This window comes from Puma concolor, chromosome E1, assembly GCF_028749965.1.
Source record: "Puma concolor isolate L17-30 chromosome E1, mPumCon1.1.hap2, whole genome shotgun sequence".
Lineage (NCBI taxonomy): Eukaryota > Metazoa > Chordata > Mammalia > Carnivora > Felidae > Puma > Puma concolor.
The window spans coordinates 39,131,689-39,147,696 of record NC_141680.1 but is presented as its reverse complement, the minus strand read 5'-3'; the positions used below and the strand labels follow the sequence as shown (position 1 = coordinate 39,147,696).

Below are 16,008 nucleotides of genomic sequence, written 5' to 3'. Positions count from 1 at the left end.
AGTAGACATTCGAGGGATATGTGTTTTTCAGTAAATCTGACACTCAGGTAATTTGAGTACTAATATGCAGATACACTATAAATTCCAAGGTCTTAATCTCCTGGATTTTAAAAATTGTGTTTTCTCAGGACTTTAAGAAAGGAATGAACATGTATTTAACCAAGTTCCAACAAAAGAATGCTGCCACAGGTAATCTTTAATAGCTTGAGATAGGAGTGGAGAGAAGGTGTTGGCACTCAATCCAGAGTGGGACATTTAATTTTTCCTAAATGCTTAACATAGGAAATCAAGTTGACTTATCTGGTGCCATGTGTTAAGTCACGGATCAGCATGAATCAGGACCTTCCTTCCGGTGCCCTCTGGTAGTCTGCTCTCCATGGCTCGGTGTCCTGCCACTTCCAAGAGTCTGAAGAGTTCTGTTTGGCCATTAAAATTGCTGCAAATTAACCATTTTTAGGAGTAAACTTATGGAATAACAGAGTTTCAATGAAGTAAGGTTTAAGATTTATAGTGTATAGTGGTCTGTGACTTATTGTGAATGGGAGTCCAAAGAAAGAATAAAGGTGTAAGTGTTGATTGAAAATGACAAAGGGGGGGGCGCCTGGGTGGCGCAGTCGGTTAAGCGTCCGACTTCAGCCAGGTCACGATCTCGCGGTCCGTGAGTTCGAGCCCCACGTCAGGCTCTGGGCTGATGGCTCAGAGCCTGGAGCCTGTTTCCGATTCTGTGTCTCCCTCTCTCTCTGCCCCTCCCCCGTTCATGCTCTGTCTCTCTCTGTCCCAAAAATAAATAAAAAACGTTGAAAAAAAAATTTATTAAAAAAAAAAAAAAAAAGAAAAAGAAAATGACAAAGGGGGCGCCTGGGTGGCGCAGTCGGTTGAGCGTCAGACTTCAGCCAGGTCATGATCTCGCGGTCCGTGAGTTCGAGCCCCGCGTCGGGCTCTGGGCTGATGGCTCAGAGCCTGGAGCCTGTTTCCGATTCTGTGTCTCCCTCTCTCTCTGCCCCTCCCCCGTTCATGCTCTGTCTCTCTCTGTCCCAAAAATAAATAAACGTTGAAAAAAAAAAATTAAAAAAAAAAAAAAAGAAAATGACAAAGAACCGGAGTTGGAGTTTTGAGTTCTTAGTGAACAAAAAGTTTAGAAAACAAGATTTATATAATGTCATTAGTATCTAATAGAATGACAAAAGTTCAGAGAGGCCCGGCCATGGGCTGTTCCTGAGGTTTATGACCTGTGAATTAAAAATACATACATCTAGGGGCGTCTGGGTGGCGCAGTCGGTTGAGCGTCCGACTTCAGCCAGGTCACGATCTCGCGGTCCGTGAGTTCGAGCCCCGCGTCAGGCTCTGGGCTGATGGCTCAGAGCCTGGAGCCTGTTTCCGATTCTGTGTCTCCCTCTCTCTCTGCCCCTCCCCTGTTCATGCTCTCTCTCTGTCCCAAAAATAAATAAACGTTGAAAAAAAAAAAAATTAAAAAAAAAATACATACATCTATCTGCCTCTCTGTTGAGGGCACGATGTAATCCTGACACTCTGCCCTTCTACCCACCCCCCCCATTCCCCTGGCCATTAATGTCCATCTCAGTTTATGAAATAGAGAGGCATTCTGTTCCTTAAAGCAGAGCCAAAGAAGAATGTGCTCTTGCAAATTTTCTGAGTCTTTAGCATGCATATATACATAATACATGAGGAAAGAGCTTTCTGGTTCTTAAACTGTAATGTACATGCAGTAACCCAGAGCTGAAAATGTTTCTAATTCAGTAGATCTGGGGTGAGACCGGAGGATCTGCATTTCTAACAAGCTCCCAGGTGAAGCCAGTGCCACTAGTCTTTAGGCCACACTTTGAAAAGCAACACCTACCATGTACCTTTTTTGGGTTTATGTTACTTCTAAAGACAGTTGGCAGTTCAGAGACACTGCAGTTACCATCCATGGTTTTTATCCTGTCTGTCCTCACTACCCTTTGCTTAATTCATGCCTTCACAATCTCTACTGAATTCCACAGCTGCCTACCAACTCACTACTTCTTGCCTGCCCTACTCTCTTCAGTTCTCCCTGTCACTCTGAGGCTAGCCAGGGTTATCTTTCTAAAGCAAATACTTGATTGCATCACCTATTGATTATTGCATCACCTACTGATTAAAAACATTTGAGATACTTCAGTCCCTTCACAGTATAATCTGTTCTTTCTAAGCCATACATAGTCTTTTTTTTTTTTTAATTTTTATTTATTTTTGAGAGAGATACACACAGAATGTGAGCAGGGGAGGGGCAGAGAGAGAGGGAGACACAGAATCTGAAACAGGCTCCAGGCTCTGAGCTGTCAGCCCAGAGCCCGATGTGGGGATTGGACCCACGAACCATGAGATCATAACCTGAGCCAAAGTCGGACGCTTAACTGACTGAGCCAACCAGGTGCCCCAAGCCACACATAGCCTTAGCTGGTCAGCCCTTGCCTACTGTTTCAGCCTCATTGCTGGATATGCCTTCTAGATTCAGCACATTGAACATTTGCTATTAGTAATGTTTTGTGTCTTTCTTACACTTTTTCTTTGTATATAAACCATTTATTTGTCCACCTGGAATGCCTTTTTCCCTTTGCCTAATGAACAACTCCTCTTCAAGATGCAGACCAGAAGCCAACTCTTGTGAAGCCTTTATTTTCCTTGAATTTTTTTTTAAAGTTTACGTATGTATTTTGAGAAAGAGAGAGTGCGAGCAGGAGAGAGGGACGGGGGTGGGGGGGAGAGAGAGAAACTCAAACAGGTGCCTCACTGTCAGCTCACAAACCTGTGAAATCATGCCCTGAGCCCAAATCAAGAGTCAGATGCTTAACCAACTGAGCCACCCAGGTGCCCCTTCCTTGGATTTTTCCTTAAGGGCTTTTCCTCTGTTCATGCCCCCATTATAGCGTGTATCTCATTGTATTGCTGTTTTGCTTACCATGCCACCAGTGCCATTTGACCATATGAGTTTTACTTTAGCCTTAGAGCACTGAGTGTTTTTTAAACCTCTGTTAATTGAATGGATATCATGGTTTTAAGTTTGTAGGTGATGCTTAGTGGTGATCTTGAATATGTTTGTTTGTTTCTGCTATCTTCTTGTTTGAACTTCCCTGTTTGTCTTTTCTTTACTATAATTTGTGATGGATTTTTTTTTTTTTTTTTAAGTAAACTCTAGGCTTAACATGGGGCTTGAACTCAAAAAACTGAGATCAAGAGTTGCACCCTCTATTGACTGAGCCAGCCAGGCACTCCTATAATTTGTGATTTTTTTTTTTTTTTGAATAATTTGTGATATTTTTTTTTATTAAACTGGAACAATTAGGGGCATCTTAAACTATAAGACCGGTTTTTGTAATAGAGTTTATTTAATGGAGAGGCAAGTGGACATTAACTTGACCCCCCGTTTATCTCCCGAACCTGAAAGAACCAAAGAATTGGTTAGCAAGATAGCGTCAGGAGCTATATAAAATTTCTGGTTTGTTTCAGAAAATAAAAATGTAAACATTTTAGATTTTCATTGTTCGTGTTTATCTTCTAGAGGACCTCTGGGAAAGTTTAGAAAATGCTAGTGGTAAACCTATCGCAGCGGTGATGAATACCTGGACCAAACAAATGGGATTTCCCCTCATTTATGTGGAAGCAGAACAGGTAACCTTATAAAAAGTCCTCCAATTTGTCTGCTACTGTACTACATGGAATTCAGGCGGTGTTACCTCATTTGCTTTTCTGTACTTTAAGTATTCTAGGTAACATTTAAACTAGCCCTTGCATTGTTTTCTTGGTGATCTGTTATCTGTATACTAAATGGTTTGCCTCCCCCTCCGCCATCATTAAAATCATACATACTTATAGTAGAAAACAAAATGTTGTCTACTCTTACTGTGCCCAAGGAAAACACTGTAAACTTGTTGATATAACTCATTTTTTTAAGTTTATATAAGTAATCTCTACACCCAACATGAGGCTTGAACTCATGATTTTGAGGTCACTAGTTGCATGCTCTTCCAGCTGAGCCAACCAGGTGCCCCTTGATAAAATTCTAAAATGACCAAGTCAGGTTTATCCTAGGACTGCAAAGTTGATATAACATTAAAAAAAACTATCAGTATTTTGATTCATAAACACTACACTAGCAGAATATAGGTAGGAGAACCACATAATCACTTCAATAAGATGCAGGAAAAGCATTTGTGAAAATTCAACACCCATTTATAATATCATTCTTAAACATCAGCGCTTTTTAAAATATTTTATTCATTTATTTTTAAATGCTTATTTATTTATTTTGAAAGAGAGCATGAGCGGGGGAGGGACAGAGGGAGAGAGAATCCCAAGCAAGCTCCGTGCTCAGCACAGAGCCCAACCCAGGGCTCAGTCTCACAACAATGAGATCATAACCAGAGCTGATACCAAGAGTCAGACGCTCAAGCAACTGAGCCACCCCGGCACCACTTAAGATTTATTTTTTAAGTAATCTCTACACCCGGTGTGGCACACGAACCCACAACCCCAAGACCAAGAGTCACATGCTGCACCATCTGAACCAGCCTGGTGCCCCTAAAATTAGTTTTAATGTTGGTTGGGTGGCAATGGGATTTTGATCAGAATTGCACTATTATTAGTTGAACTGTTATCTGAATTCAGAGATTTGTACCTCAGAATGAGTTGTCTTCCCAGCAGGACTGAGCTGCCCAGGCGCCCCCGGTCATTGCTTCTTTACTCAAATTTTTTAGCTTTTCAATTCTGTCTTGTGTAGTCAGTTTATCCATAAAGGTCATTGGCCTAATTTGACATTGAATTTGGGTGGTACTAATCTGTTATATATTATTTAAAATGTTCTAGGACGTATTAACAAATGATAAGTAAAGCAAACGATTGCATGTTTGCAAAGTTTTTTTTTTTTTTTTTTTTTTTAATATGCACTTCGGTTGTTTTAAATTGTTTTTGCAGTTTTCCTCCACCACTTTTTTTGTGCTTCATTGCAAAGCTCATCCTTTGAAACAAAATGTGTGCCTCTTTCATGTTTAGCAGTCACTCTAAACCTTTGAATTCTGAACGTTGAGTCCATGTGCTAATGTAAGGTTGCCACTTTTTAGAAGCTTAAGAGTCTAAAGACATAACCTCCCTCTATAAAGATTAAAACAACTGGCTGCAGTATTATTTATTGTTACGTATCCTTGTGAAAATGGTAACATTTTAAGGTTCTTGTCTGTATACATAACCCTTCTGAGGGGCCGTATTACACAGAACATGGCCTTTTATTTAGAGGCTTGTTATTTTGGGGCCTAAATGAGAAACAGCGCCTTTTCTCCCATTCTATACTATCGTCCTCTTCCTCACCGTTGCACTTTGTGTTCTCATGAGACATTTGGCTGTACTGGTTTCACCTTCTACTTTGTCACAGAAGTGTTGGCCCCTCCAAAAAGAAGGGGAAAAAAAAGTGTTGATACTACTATTAATAGCCTTTATTTATGCTTTTCTTAGGTAGAAGATGACAGATTATTGAGGTTGTCCCAAAGAAAGTTCTGTGCCAGTGGACCATATGCCGGTAAGCAAATGGCTGTAAGTGGGAGCTGATGAGGGAATGTGGACACCATTCCAGTAGTGTTCCAATTAACAGGAAGTAATTACATATTTTTTAATATTTTTGATAGGATTAAATAAAAATAAGGAAATGGTAATAAAATACAAATGAAATCTAGGAAATCAAAAGAGGAGATTCATGAGGTATTTGTGGTGTTTTGATATTCTTCAGTTTTTTGAAATTCCATGTCTCTGTATGTTATTGGAGGCTACAAGGAATGAAGAAGGATAGGAACACCCAAGAAGCGATGTCTCTATCCTTACGAGAATCTTGCTGCACATTTGTGTGGGTGGCTAATTCTTTGTCTTCTTTTTAATTCTTGGGCATACTAAGTAAGTAAACAAGTAAATAAAGCACAAAGATTGTTTAGAGTTATTATGTACCATTTACTGTGCTAAAGCAGTATCACTGACCCTTATTTTATAGTTTCAGCAACCCTACTGGGTAGGTAGTATTATTTCCTTTCTACAAATGAAGGAGCTGAGGCATAGCTGGGTTAGTTAAATTGCCCAAGGTCGCCTATCTGATGAGTTAAAGAGTAGGAATTCAAACGAAATGGTTGGATTCCATGAGTTTATACCACTCGACTCTGGCTTTTCAAATTATTTCTACAGGTCATTAGATTCTTTTGCTCAGGAAATTAAAAGTACCTTTCTCACCTCCTTTAAAACAATTCTTAGTAGGGGGAGGTGTATATCAGAATCACCTATCCTTTTCATGTTCCAAAATAGGGTACACTCTACTAGGGTTAAGAGGTATATACCCTTTCATCCTTAACCTTCCTTAGCATTTGGAATTACTTTTTAAGTAAAGCTGTCTGACAAGTCAGATGACAAGTTTATTATCCAAAATAAATCCCTAAGTGTCACAGTTTCTGTTTTCTGCCTCATACCCACAATCTGCATCGTAGGACTGAGAGGTTTTGCAGTTTTTTTCAAATACTCTGTGACTGACCAGTATAGGCAGTATTAAAACCTGAAATGTCCCATTGTTAGGAAATTTTAATTTGTGGTTTAACCTGATAGCACAAAACTAGATAACTTAGTAAAATAGTTAAATGTAACTATAGTTAAATGTACTGGGCAATGGGCAAAGGACTCTCTTCTGTTTGGCATCTTAATTCAAAGTCTGTTTTTCTGTCGGATCCCTAAAAGACAGGTATGTTATCTGCCTTGCAAAAGCTTTGAGTTTTAGCTATGACTTTTTAGTGATGGAATCCGTCAGCTCTAGGGTGTATCCTATCTAAGAAATTAAATCAACTCTTCACTACGTATACTTGTTAAGGACTGCACCTTAGAATGTTTTTAAATGCTATATGAAGACTTTGACCTACTTGAAATTTCTTTTACAGTAAAATCATTACTCTCTGTTACTCTATAAAGGGAAATGATTAAATTAAAATCACTGTGTTTTAATTTAACACGAATTTTAATTAAGAAACACTAAATAAACTGTTCTCCTTTTCTCTTTTAGGCTATTATGATTTTTGTTAAATTCTCTCTTCCTTTATACTAGTATTATTCAGGTTATGGAAGAGTTTATGTACCATTGAAAATGAGCTATTGGCTTAACAGACTCAAGCTCATATGTAAGATACCAGTCCTCTCTCTCGACCTTACCTTCTATTTCTTCCAATGACAAATTATTTTTCAAGTTTTCTATTTGTTCTTCTGTTGCTTAAGGAGAAGACTGTCCCCAGTGGATGGTTCCTATCACAATCTCTACTAGTGAAGACCCCAACCATGCCAAACTGAAAATTCTGATGGACAAGCCAGAGATGAATGTGGTTTTGAAAAATGTCAAACCAGACCAGTGGGTAAAGGTGAGTCCATAAATGGCCTAGCCATTTTTATCTTACCTAAATGAATTGATTGCTCTCACTTCCTTTATACATTTTATGGCCGGCTGTAAATTCTGCTTTAGTTTAGATGAGGACTTGCAAAGACAAAAACATTACTAAACTGTCCTGTGTGAAATTTAGGGCCAATTTTCAAATAATATTATCTGATATCTTCCCTTAGGTAAGGGAGTGGTACATAAGCAGATAAAAAGGGATATGATCAAAGGGGAAAAAATAGTAGATTATGTGTAAAGTCACATTAATCAAAAGGTCTGTGGTCTTGGAACTTCCAGCTGCACTGTCATTGTAACAAGATGTTAACCTCCACCATGTGCTGTCATTGTGTATGCACAGCTATCGTCAAGCGAGGCCACACATATAATAATGAGTTTGTGTCACTTAAATGTGAACTTCCTGTAACTGGTGTTTTAAAATCATTTCATAAAAATAACAGTTGGTAAAGATTATTTCCCATTATTCTGTACTCTGTACCATTCATAATAAAAGTATCTACTCTAAACTTTTCTCCCAATTATAGGTTCCTAATAGGAATTATACATTATCTCAGACTTTTGTATATGTATATGTGTATATGTGTGTGTGTGTGTGTGTGTGTATACACATACACATATATGATTTTTTTTTTTTTTTTAATTTTTTTTTTTTTTTTCCAACGTTTATTTATTTTTGGGACAGAGAGAGACAGAGCATGAACGGGGGAGGGGCAGAGAGAGAGGGAGACACAGAATCGGAAACAGGCTCCAGGCTCTGAACCATCAGCCCAGAGCCTGACGCGGGGCTCGAACTCACGGACTGCGAGATCGTGACCTGGCTGAAGTCGGACGCTTAACCGACTGCGCCACCCAGGCGCCCCATGATTTTTTAAAAATATACTCAGTGGAGGGGTGCCTGGCTGGCTCCTGTCAGAAGAGTGTGAGACTCTTGATCTCAGGGTTGAGTTCACACCCCACATTGGGTATAGAGATTACATAAAAATAAAATCTTTAAGAGGTGCCTGGGTGGCTCAGTTGGTTAAGCGGCCGACTTCGGCTTAGGTCATGATCCTCATGGTTTGTGAGTTTGAGCCCCACATTGAGCTCTGTGCTGACAGCTTGGAGCCTGGAGCCTGCTCTGGATTCTATGTCTCCTTCTCTCTCTGACCCTCACCCGCTCACACTCTGTCTCTCTCTCTCTCTCTCAAAAAATAAACATTTAAAAAAATTATAAAAATAAATAAATAAATAATTATAAATTATAAATAAATAAAAACTTTAAAAATACAGATAGATACACACATATACATACTCAGTAGAATACTATGTTACCATTTGAAATTACATCTGGAAGATTATGTAGCTATATGAAATTTTTCTTATAAATGAGAAAAACCTATGTATGCTGTGATTGTAACTGGGTAAATAAAGGTATTATTCCTGCCGTAAAAGGTAGAGGGAATCAATAAAATAGCAGTTGTATTATCGTGAGGTGATTTAAAAAAAATACAGGGGTACCTGGGTGACTCAGTCAGTTAAGCATCCAACTCTTGGTTTCAGCTTAGGTCATGATCTCATGGTTCTGGGATCGGTCCTGCATCAGGCTCTGTGCTGAGTGTGGAGGCTGCTTGGGATGCTCTCTCCACCTCTCTCTCTGCCCCTCCTTCCCTGCTCGTGCTCACTCTCTCTTTCTTTCAAAATAAATAAATAAAATTAAAAAAATACTTACATGTAAGTAGTAAAATTAAAAACATAAATAGTGAAGTACTTGTATCTTCTACCTTATTTTACCTTTAAGGTATTTGGTATATAAATATTATCAAAAATATTTTTGCCTGTCGGTCATTAGCCTACAGAGAATGATAACAGTCCGTGATTATCTCACTCCACAAATTATATGAAATTACCTTTAAAGTCCATGCAATTCTTTAAAATCTAGGACCTGAGCATTGCTATTCTGGTGAGACTATGGGCTGAGTAGATGAGTCTTTTTGTAAAGGTTTAGTCTTCCTTAGAGATTCCACTGTCCCCGTGTTCTTACATATAGTAAATATTTTCTGTGAACTTAAAACCATCCACCGAGAGTAGACATAGAAACCGATCCGCGTGATTCCCTCCCTCCCAACCATATCCTTCCTACCGTCTCTCACTCTGTCCCCCACTATGTCAAGTTTCTGTTTTCTTTCACCTGTTTTCATCTTTGACAACCACTTTCTATCTTTATGTGTTGTTTCATTTTAATCCCTGCCTGCATATGTGATCTTTGTTGTTTTCACTCAGATATACTGAAAGCAAAACTCCTTTCACACCTGCAAAAGACTGCTTTAAAAAACAAATGGATGCGGCGCCTGGGTGGCTCAGTCAGTTAAGTCTCTGACTTCGGCTCAGGTCATGATCTCATGGTTCATGAGTTCAAGCCCTGCGTTGGGCTCTGTGCTGACAGCTCAGAGCCTGGAGTCTGCTTCAGATTCTGTGTCTCTCTCTCTCTCTCTCTCTCTCTCTCTCTCTCTCTCTCTCTCTCTGCCCCTCCCCTGCTTGTGCTCTCGCTCTCAAATAAACAAACACTAAAATTAAAAATTAACAAACAAAACAAATGGAACTGTTTAATTAATAATGTCCATTGGGTATCTTTTCAGTTAAACCTGGGAACAGTTGGGTTTTATCGGACCCAGTACAGCTCAGCCATGCTGGAAAGTTTATTACCCGGCATTCGTGACCTTTCTCTGCCCCCTGTGGATCGACTTGGATTACAAAATGACCTCTTCTCCTTGGTGAGCCTCTCTCAAGTAGTATAATGGATTTTGTTGATTAAAGGATTTTGTTTTTCCTGGAGTATCTGACTGAAACATAATTAGAAGAATATGGCTCTTCCTGAAGGTTGAACACCTTTTGGGACTAGAACAAATGACTAATTATTAATTAACATGACAAGATTGAACCTATATAATTTACCGGAAACAAATCCCATGTCACTACTCCTAAACCAGCTTTTTGCAATGAAAACTATCCTTCGTAAGCAAAAATTCTTTTCGGTAGAAATAGGTATGGGCCTTGAAGAAATTTCCCTACTGATGTTTGGTTTTTTTTGTTTGTTTTTTTTTAATAATTCAGAATAATTTATATTTTTCTAAAATAGTGATTGTACTTGGCTGGAAACATCTAGAATTTTTTAACATTCCATTACTACTCAAATAATAGTCCATTAGCTTTAGAATTATATTTATGTGGGGCATCTGGGCGGCTGCGTCAGGAGAGCATCCGACTCTTGATCTCAGGGTCATGAGTTCAAGCCCCACATTGGGCATGGAGCCTACTTAAAAAAAAAAAAAAGGATTATATTTCTTTTGGCTTTGTTCCAGAAAGGATTTAAATCAGCAATTAGTAGTATTATCTTTATGACTCCAACATAGGTTAGATAATTTCCAGATGTCTGTGATAAAATTGTCAGATTCCTCCTAGTGTTCCTTTAAAGTGGACTTGAGTTTTCCCTCCCTTCTGCAGTAACTGGTTTTGGATTCCTCCTTTGTATAAACACAGATTAGCACTGATGCACAAAACCTCACATCTGCTGATCTCATTGCTGAGAGAGACCTGTCCCAGGAGAGTGGTGTATTTGTGCAGTTGGCTGCTGTAACACGAGTTCCTTTTCCTAACTCTGTTAGTTAATTCTGAAAGGCCTTCCAGTTTGCCTTCTTTCACAAATGAGTAAAGGACAGACTGAAGTTGACACAGTTGGCAGGTCCAGCTTTGAAAGAGCCTCTGTCAAAAACCAAAGCCCTAACTATTGTTGTGTCTTTTCTGAAAGTATGAGAATTTTAAAAATAAAAACAAAGCCAAGGCCCCAGACACTGGATAGAAATAGGAAGTTAACGGCTCTCCTTCTTGCTTTCTTTTTTTTCCCTTGCTTTCTTTCTCATTGAAGTATAGTTGATGCACAGTGTTACATCAGTTTCAGGTGGACAGCATAGTGATTCCACGAGTCTGCGCCTCATGCTGTGCTCACCACAAGTGTAGCTATACCACCTGTCACCAAACAAAGTGTACCTAAGTTGCTCTCTCACAAATAACAAAAAGTAAATAAGGGATATTGTCATGATAGGAGTTTTATTCTCATAATCCCCTGTGTTCTTTCAACCAAAGAAATGACTGACTAGCAGTAGATAATGCTGAAAATGCATGCTTGTGTTTCTTTGTTTTGTTTTTGTCTGAAGACTAGATTAATTTATGTTTTTTCCTATCCCAGGCTCGAGCTGGAATCATTAGCACTGTAGAGGTTCTAAAAGTCATGGAGGCTTTTGTGAATGAGCCCAATTATACTGTATGGAGCGACCTGAGCTGTAACCTGGGGATTCTCTCAACTCTCTTGTCCCACACAGACTTCTATGAGGAAATCCAGGAGTTTGTGAAAGATGTCTTTTCACCCATAGGGGAGAGACTAGGCTGGGACCCCAAACCTGGAGAAGGTAACGGATGCACGGAATGGGGAAAGAATTGATGAGAAATTGGACCCTTTTTACTCAGCTGTGGTTAACAGTATCAGTAGCATCTTGGTATCTGTTGGGTGTTACTATGTTTTCAGCTCCCCAGAAATTAAATCTTAGGTCTTTTAAGTTTATTGGTGAAGTTACATGGGTCACCAACATAAAAACAGTGGTGGTTGTGTGTATTCACTGTTAAATACGATTCGTAAACAACACAAATGGTGGAAATAGAGGCCTTTTACAGCATTCCAAAGGCCTGTCTATAGTCAAGAAAAGCTAAAGGGAATTTTAGATGATTTTATTTATTATTGCCATAAATATCAGGCACCTTATATGTACAACTTGGAAAGATACCGAGAGACAGTAAGTGAATTAAGGAAGTTACTGACCTTCTACATGTGTTCTCTCCTCTGATTATTTCCATAATTGTGTATTTACTCTTTTGCCGTCATCATATGTTGGGAATGGTGATCTTGTGGTTTTATATATAATTGTTTTCTACCATCTGCAAATAACTAAAGGTGGTATTTCATCCTGGCAGTCTTGATCTCAGAGTCTTTTGCAATAAGAACAACAGTAACAATTACCTAGAGCTCTATGTTTTCCCCTTGTGGATTCAACAAATATTTATGCGCCTAGTAAATACCAGGTACTATTCTGGGAGCTGGTGGTACAGCAGTGAAGAAAGCTTTGCCCTGTGTGGCTTACATTCTAGTGGGAGACACAGCAAACCATTGAACATACGATAATTCAGGTGGCAACGAGTATCATGAAGAAAAATAAAGTTAGGTAAGGTAGATAAAGAGTGGTAGGCCGGTACGCCCTAGCCTGGTCAGGGCAACAGTCACTCATGATGAAGTGGTAATATGAGCATAAGCAGAGACCCGAGAGAGAGCTGTGAGGCCATCTAGAGGGAAATGGTCCAGACAGGGAACAGCCAGTGCAGGAGATCTGCAGCAGGAGCAAGCTTGGGTTGTTCAAGGAATAACAAGGAGGCTAGTTACATCAGGACGGAGTAAGTGAGGGGGACAGAGTGGGAAGCAGTGCGGCTCCTATAGGACCTGTGGGACCTAGTACATTTTCGACTTTCACAGTCAGTGATATGAGAAAGTGACTTGAGAGCTGATGCACAAGAACGTGACTTGACGTACTCAGCTGTGTGGGACCCAGACGAGTGGAGAGGCAAGAGACAGGAGCAGGGAGACATTACAGAGCTGTTCGAGTAATCCAGTTGAGGTGCCGGGTGCAGCTTACACTTGCAGGTGGCAGATTCTGGGCATGTTTTGAAGGTCGAACTGAACCTATTTGGTGGTGGACTGACTGCAAGGGGAAGAAGGAGGAGCCACCACATTCTGGCCTGAGGACCGGAGGGGTGACCTTGCCAGATACAGAACAGGACGGCCGTAGAAGCGGGCTGGGAACAGAGGGAATCAGGAGCTGGGTGTTGGACATGTCAACTTAGACATCCAGGTGGAGAGTCAAGCCTAGAGGTCCAGGCTGAATAAATGCATTTAGTGTGTAGATGGTGTTTACAGCCACGAGACTGGACGAGATCACGCAGGGCCTGAGTGTAGGCAGACAAAAGAGGTCTGAGGGCTAGGTCCGAGGCCAGGCCAAGATTTGGAGATTGAGTGGAAGACGAGGAGTCCGCAAGGGAGACTGACTGGCCACTGAGGTGGGAGAGTCAGGAGGGAGGAGATGTTCCAGACGTCTTAAGAAGCAGTGCAGAAGGAGTGTTACCCACTGTGACAGCTGGTGCTCTGAGTCCGGCGAGATGAAGGGGGTTGGTGAGGCCATCAGCAAGTTCTGCGGCGCGGCGGAGAGCACTAGTGGTTCTCCAGAGCGGGAGGGGGTAAGCAAAGGGCGCATTCAGACAACTTTTTTTTTTTTTTTTTAAATGTTTATTTTTGGGAGAGAGAGACAGAGCATGAGCAAGGGAGGGGCAGAGAGAGAGAGAGGGAGACACAGAATCGGAAGCAGGCTCCAGGCTCTGAGCTGTCAGCACAGAGCTGGATGTGGGGCTTGAACTCAAGAACCGTGAGATACGACCCGAGCCGAAGTCAGACGCTTAACCGACTGAGCCACCCCCCCAGGCGCCCCACATTCAGACAACTTCTTCAAGGAGTTTTTGCTGAAAAGGCAATCAGAGAAAAGGGGATAGTCTGGGGAGAGATGTAGAGTCAGTGGAGGCATATATATATTTTTTTTAATAAAGAGGGAGATTTTGTAACATGTTTTTGTGCTGATGACAATGCTAGAGTAGTAATAGAAAAATCCGTGATGTGAAAGAGACGGGGGGTAATTCCTGGAGCGATGGCCAAGCGATGGAGAGGAGTCGGGACCCAACGGAGGAGTGTGCTTTAGACAGGAGCACAGAGCCGTAGAAACAAAACATGAGAGGGTATGTGGGGTCAGATCCACGCAGACTGGTGGATGTTGTACTTCTCTTGCACGGCTCAAAAACACCTTAATGAAATAGGGAGAATATCTTTAGTTTTCTAGTTTTATAGATAGAAGAATCAAACAGCAAAATAATAAAACATTCCCTTGTGTCACACAGCAAGTGAGTACCAGAGTCAGAATTACAAATTGGTTCTTCTAAGAACCTCACTAGTGTCCTGTTGTGTTATGTATTGATCTCCTATTGTTTTCTTGGACTTATTTTTTTACTGAGTTATAATTTAAATGTAGCAAAATGCACAATTAAATGTTACATTTCTTGGGGCGCCTGGGTAGCTCAGTCAGTTAGGCATCCAGCTTCAGCTCAGGTCATGATCTCTCAGTTCATGGGTTTGAGCACTGGGTCGAGATCTGTCCTGACAGCTCAGAGCCTGGAGCCTGCTCCGGATATTCATATTCTCTCTCTCTCTCTCTCTCTCTCTCTCTCTCTGCCCCTCCCCTGCTCTCTCCAAAATAAATAAACATTAAAAAAAAATTTTAATGTCACAATTCAGCGACTTTTGACAAAAAATACACTGAAGAGGTTGCCTCGGGGCCTCTTCCCAGTCAGTCCTTGCCAGGCCGGTTCCCCTATCCATCCCCTCCAGGCAAACACTATTCTGCCTTTTTTCACCCTAGATTAATATTATCTCTTCTAGAACTTTATGTAAATGGAATCCTAATATATTTTTTCCTGCTCTTAAATCTGGCTTCTTTCAATATAATGTGCTAGAGATACATCCAGGGTGTTCATTCCATTTTATTGCTTAGTGGTATTTCATTGTATGTACCACGACTTAGCTGTTTTGGTACTGCAATCCATCATTGCTAGTGTTAACTTTTTTTTTTTAAGACATAGTATATAATAAAATGTACCTTTTAAAGTATACAACTCAGTCTTTTTTAGTTTGTTCACAGCATTGCACAACCGTCACCACCATCTAATTCCAGAATAACTTCTTTAGCCTCAAAAGAAACTCCATACCCATGGCAGTCACTCCCCATCCCCTGGCAATCCCGATCCCTGGTAACCACTAATCTGCTGTCTGTCTCTATGGATTTGCCTACTCTGGGCACTTCCTGTAAATGGAATCATACCCCGTGTAGCCTTTTGTGTCTCACTTTTTTCACTTAGCACAATGTTGCTAAGGTTCATCCGTGTTGTCTGTCAGTACCGCATCTTCTTATAGCTGAATAGTATTCTACTGTATGGATATACCACATTTTGTGTTTTCATCACTTGGTGGGTGTTTGGATGGTTTCTACTTTTTGACAGTTGTGAATACTGCTGTGAACATGTGTGTACAAATTTTTGTGGACCTAACACTTCCATTTCTATTGCGTGGACTTGCCGGATCATACGGTAACCCCATGTTTAACCTCTCTAGGAATTGCCAGACTGTTTTTCCAAGTGGTCACAACATTTTACGTTCCCGCCAGCAGCGTATGAGGGTTCTAACTTCTCCACGTCCTTGACAGTGCTTGTCATTGTCCGTCTTTTTTAGTCATCCTGGTGGGTGTGAAGCAGATCTCACAGTGGTTTTGATTTGCATTTCCCTAATGACCAAAGTTGAACATCTCTTTATGTGCTTATTGGAGTAAACCGATCCATCAGATTTCGATTTTTAAAAATCTAAGATTTCAGTTGGTTATACACAGCGTACTAGT

The 16,008-nt window shown here is 40.5% G+C and overlaps 1 protein-coding gene across 1 annotated transcript in view; it reads left to right on the top strand.

Annotated features, from left to right (window-relative positions):
• NPEPPS (aminopeptidase puromycin sensitive) overlaps positions 1 to 16,008 on the top strand; it is a 96,274-nt gene that overhangs the window by 71,765 nt on the left and 8,501 nt on the right. The window contains exons 12-17 of the mRNA XM_025917687.2: positions 129 to 189; positions 3,542 to 3,651; positions 5,488 to 5,551; positions 7,270 to 7,409; positions 10,057 to 10,191; positions 11,664 to 11,883. Coding sequence (XP_025773472.2) covers positions 129 to 189; positions 3,542 to 3,651; positions 5,488 to 5,551; positions 7,270 to 7,409; positions 10,057 to 10,191; positions 11,664 to 11,883 — 730 coding nt within the window. The remainder of the gene's footprint in view (positions 1 to 128; positions 190 to 3,541; positions 3,652 to 5,487; positions 5,552 to 7,269; positions 7,410 to 10,056; positions 10,192 to 11,663; positions 11,884 to 16,008) is intronic.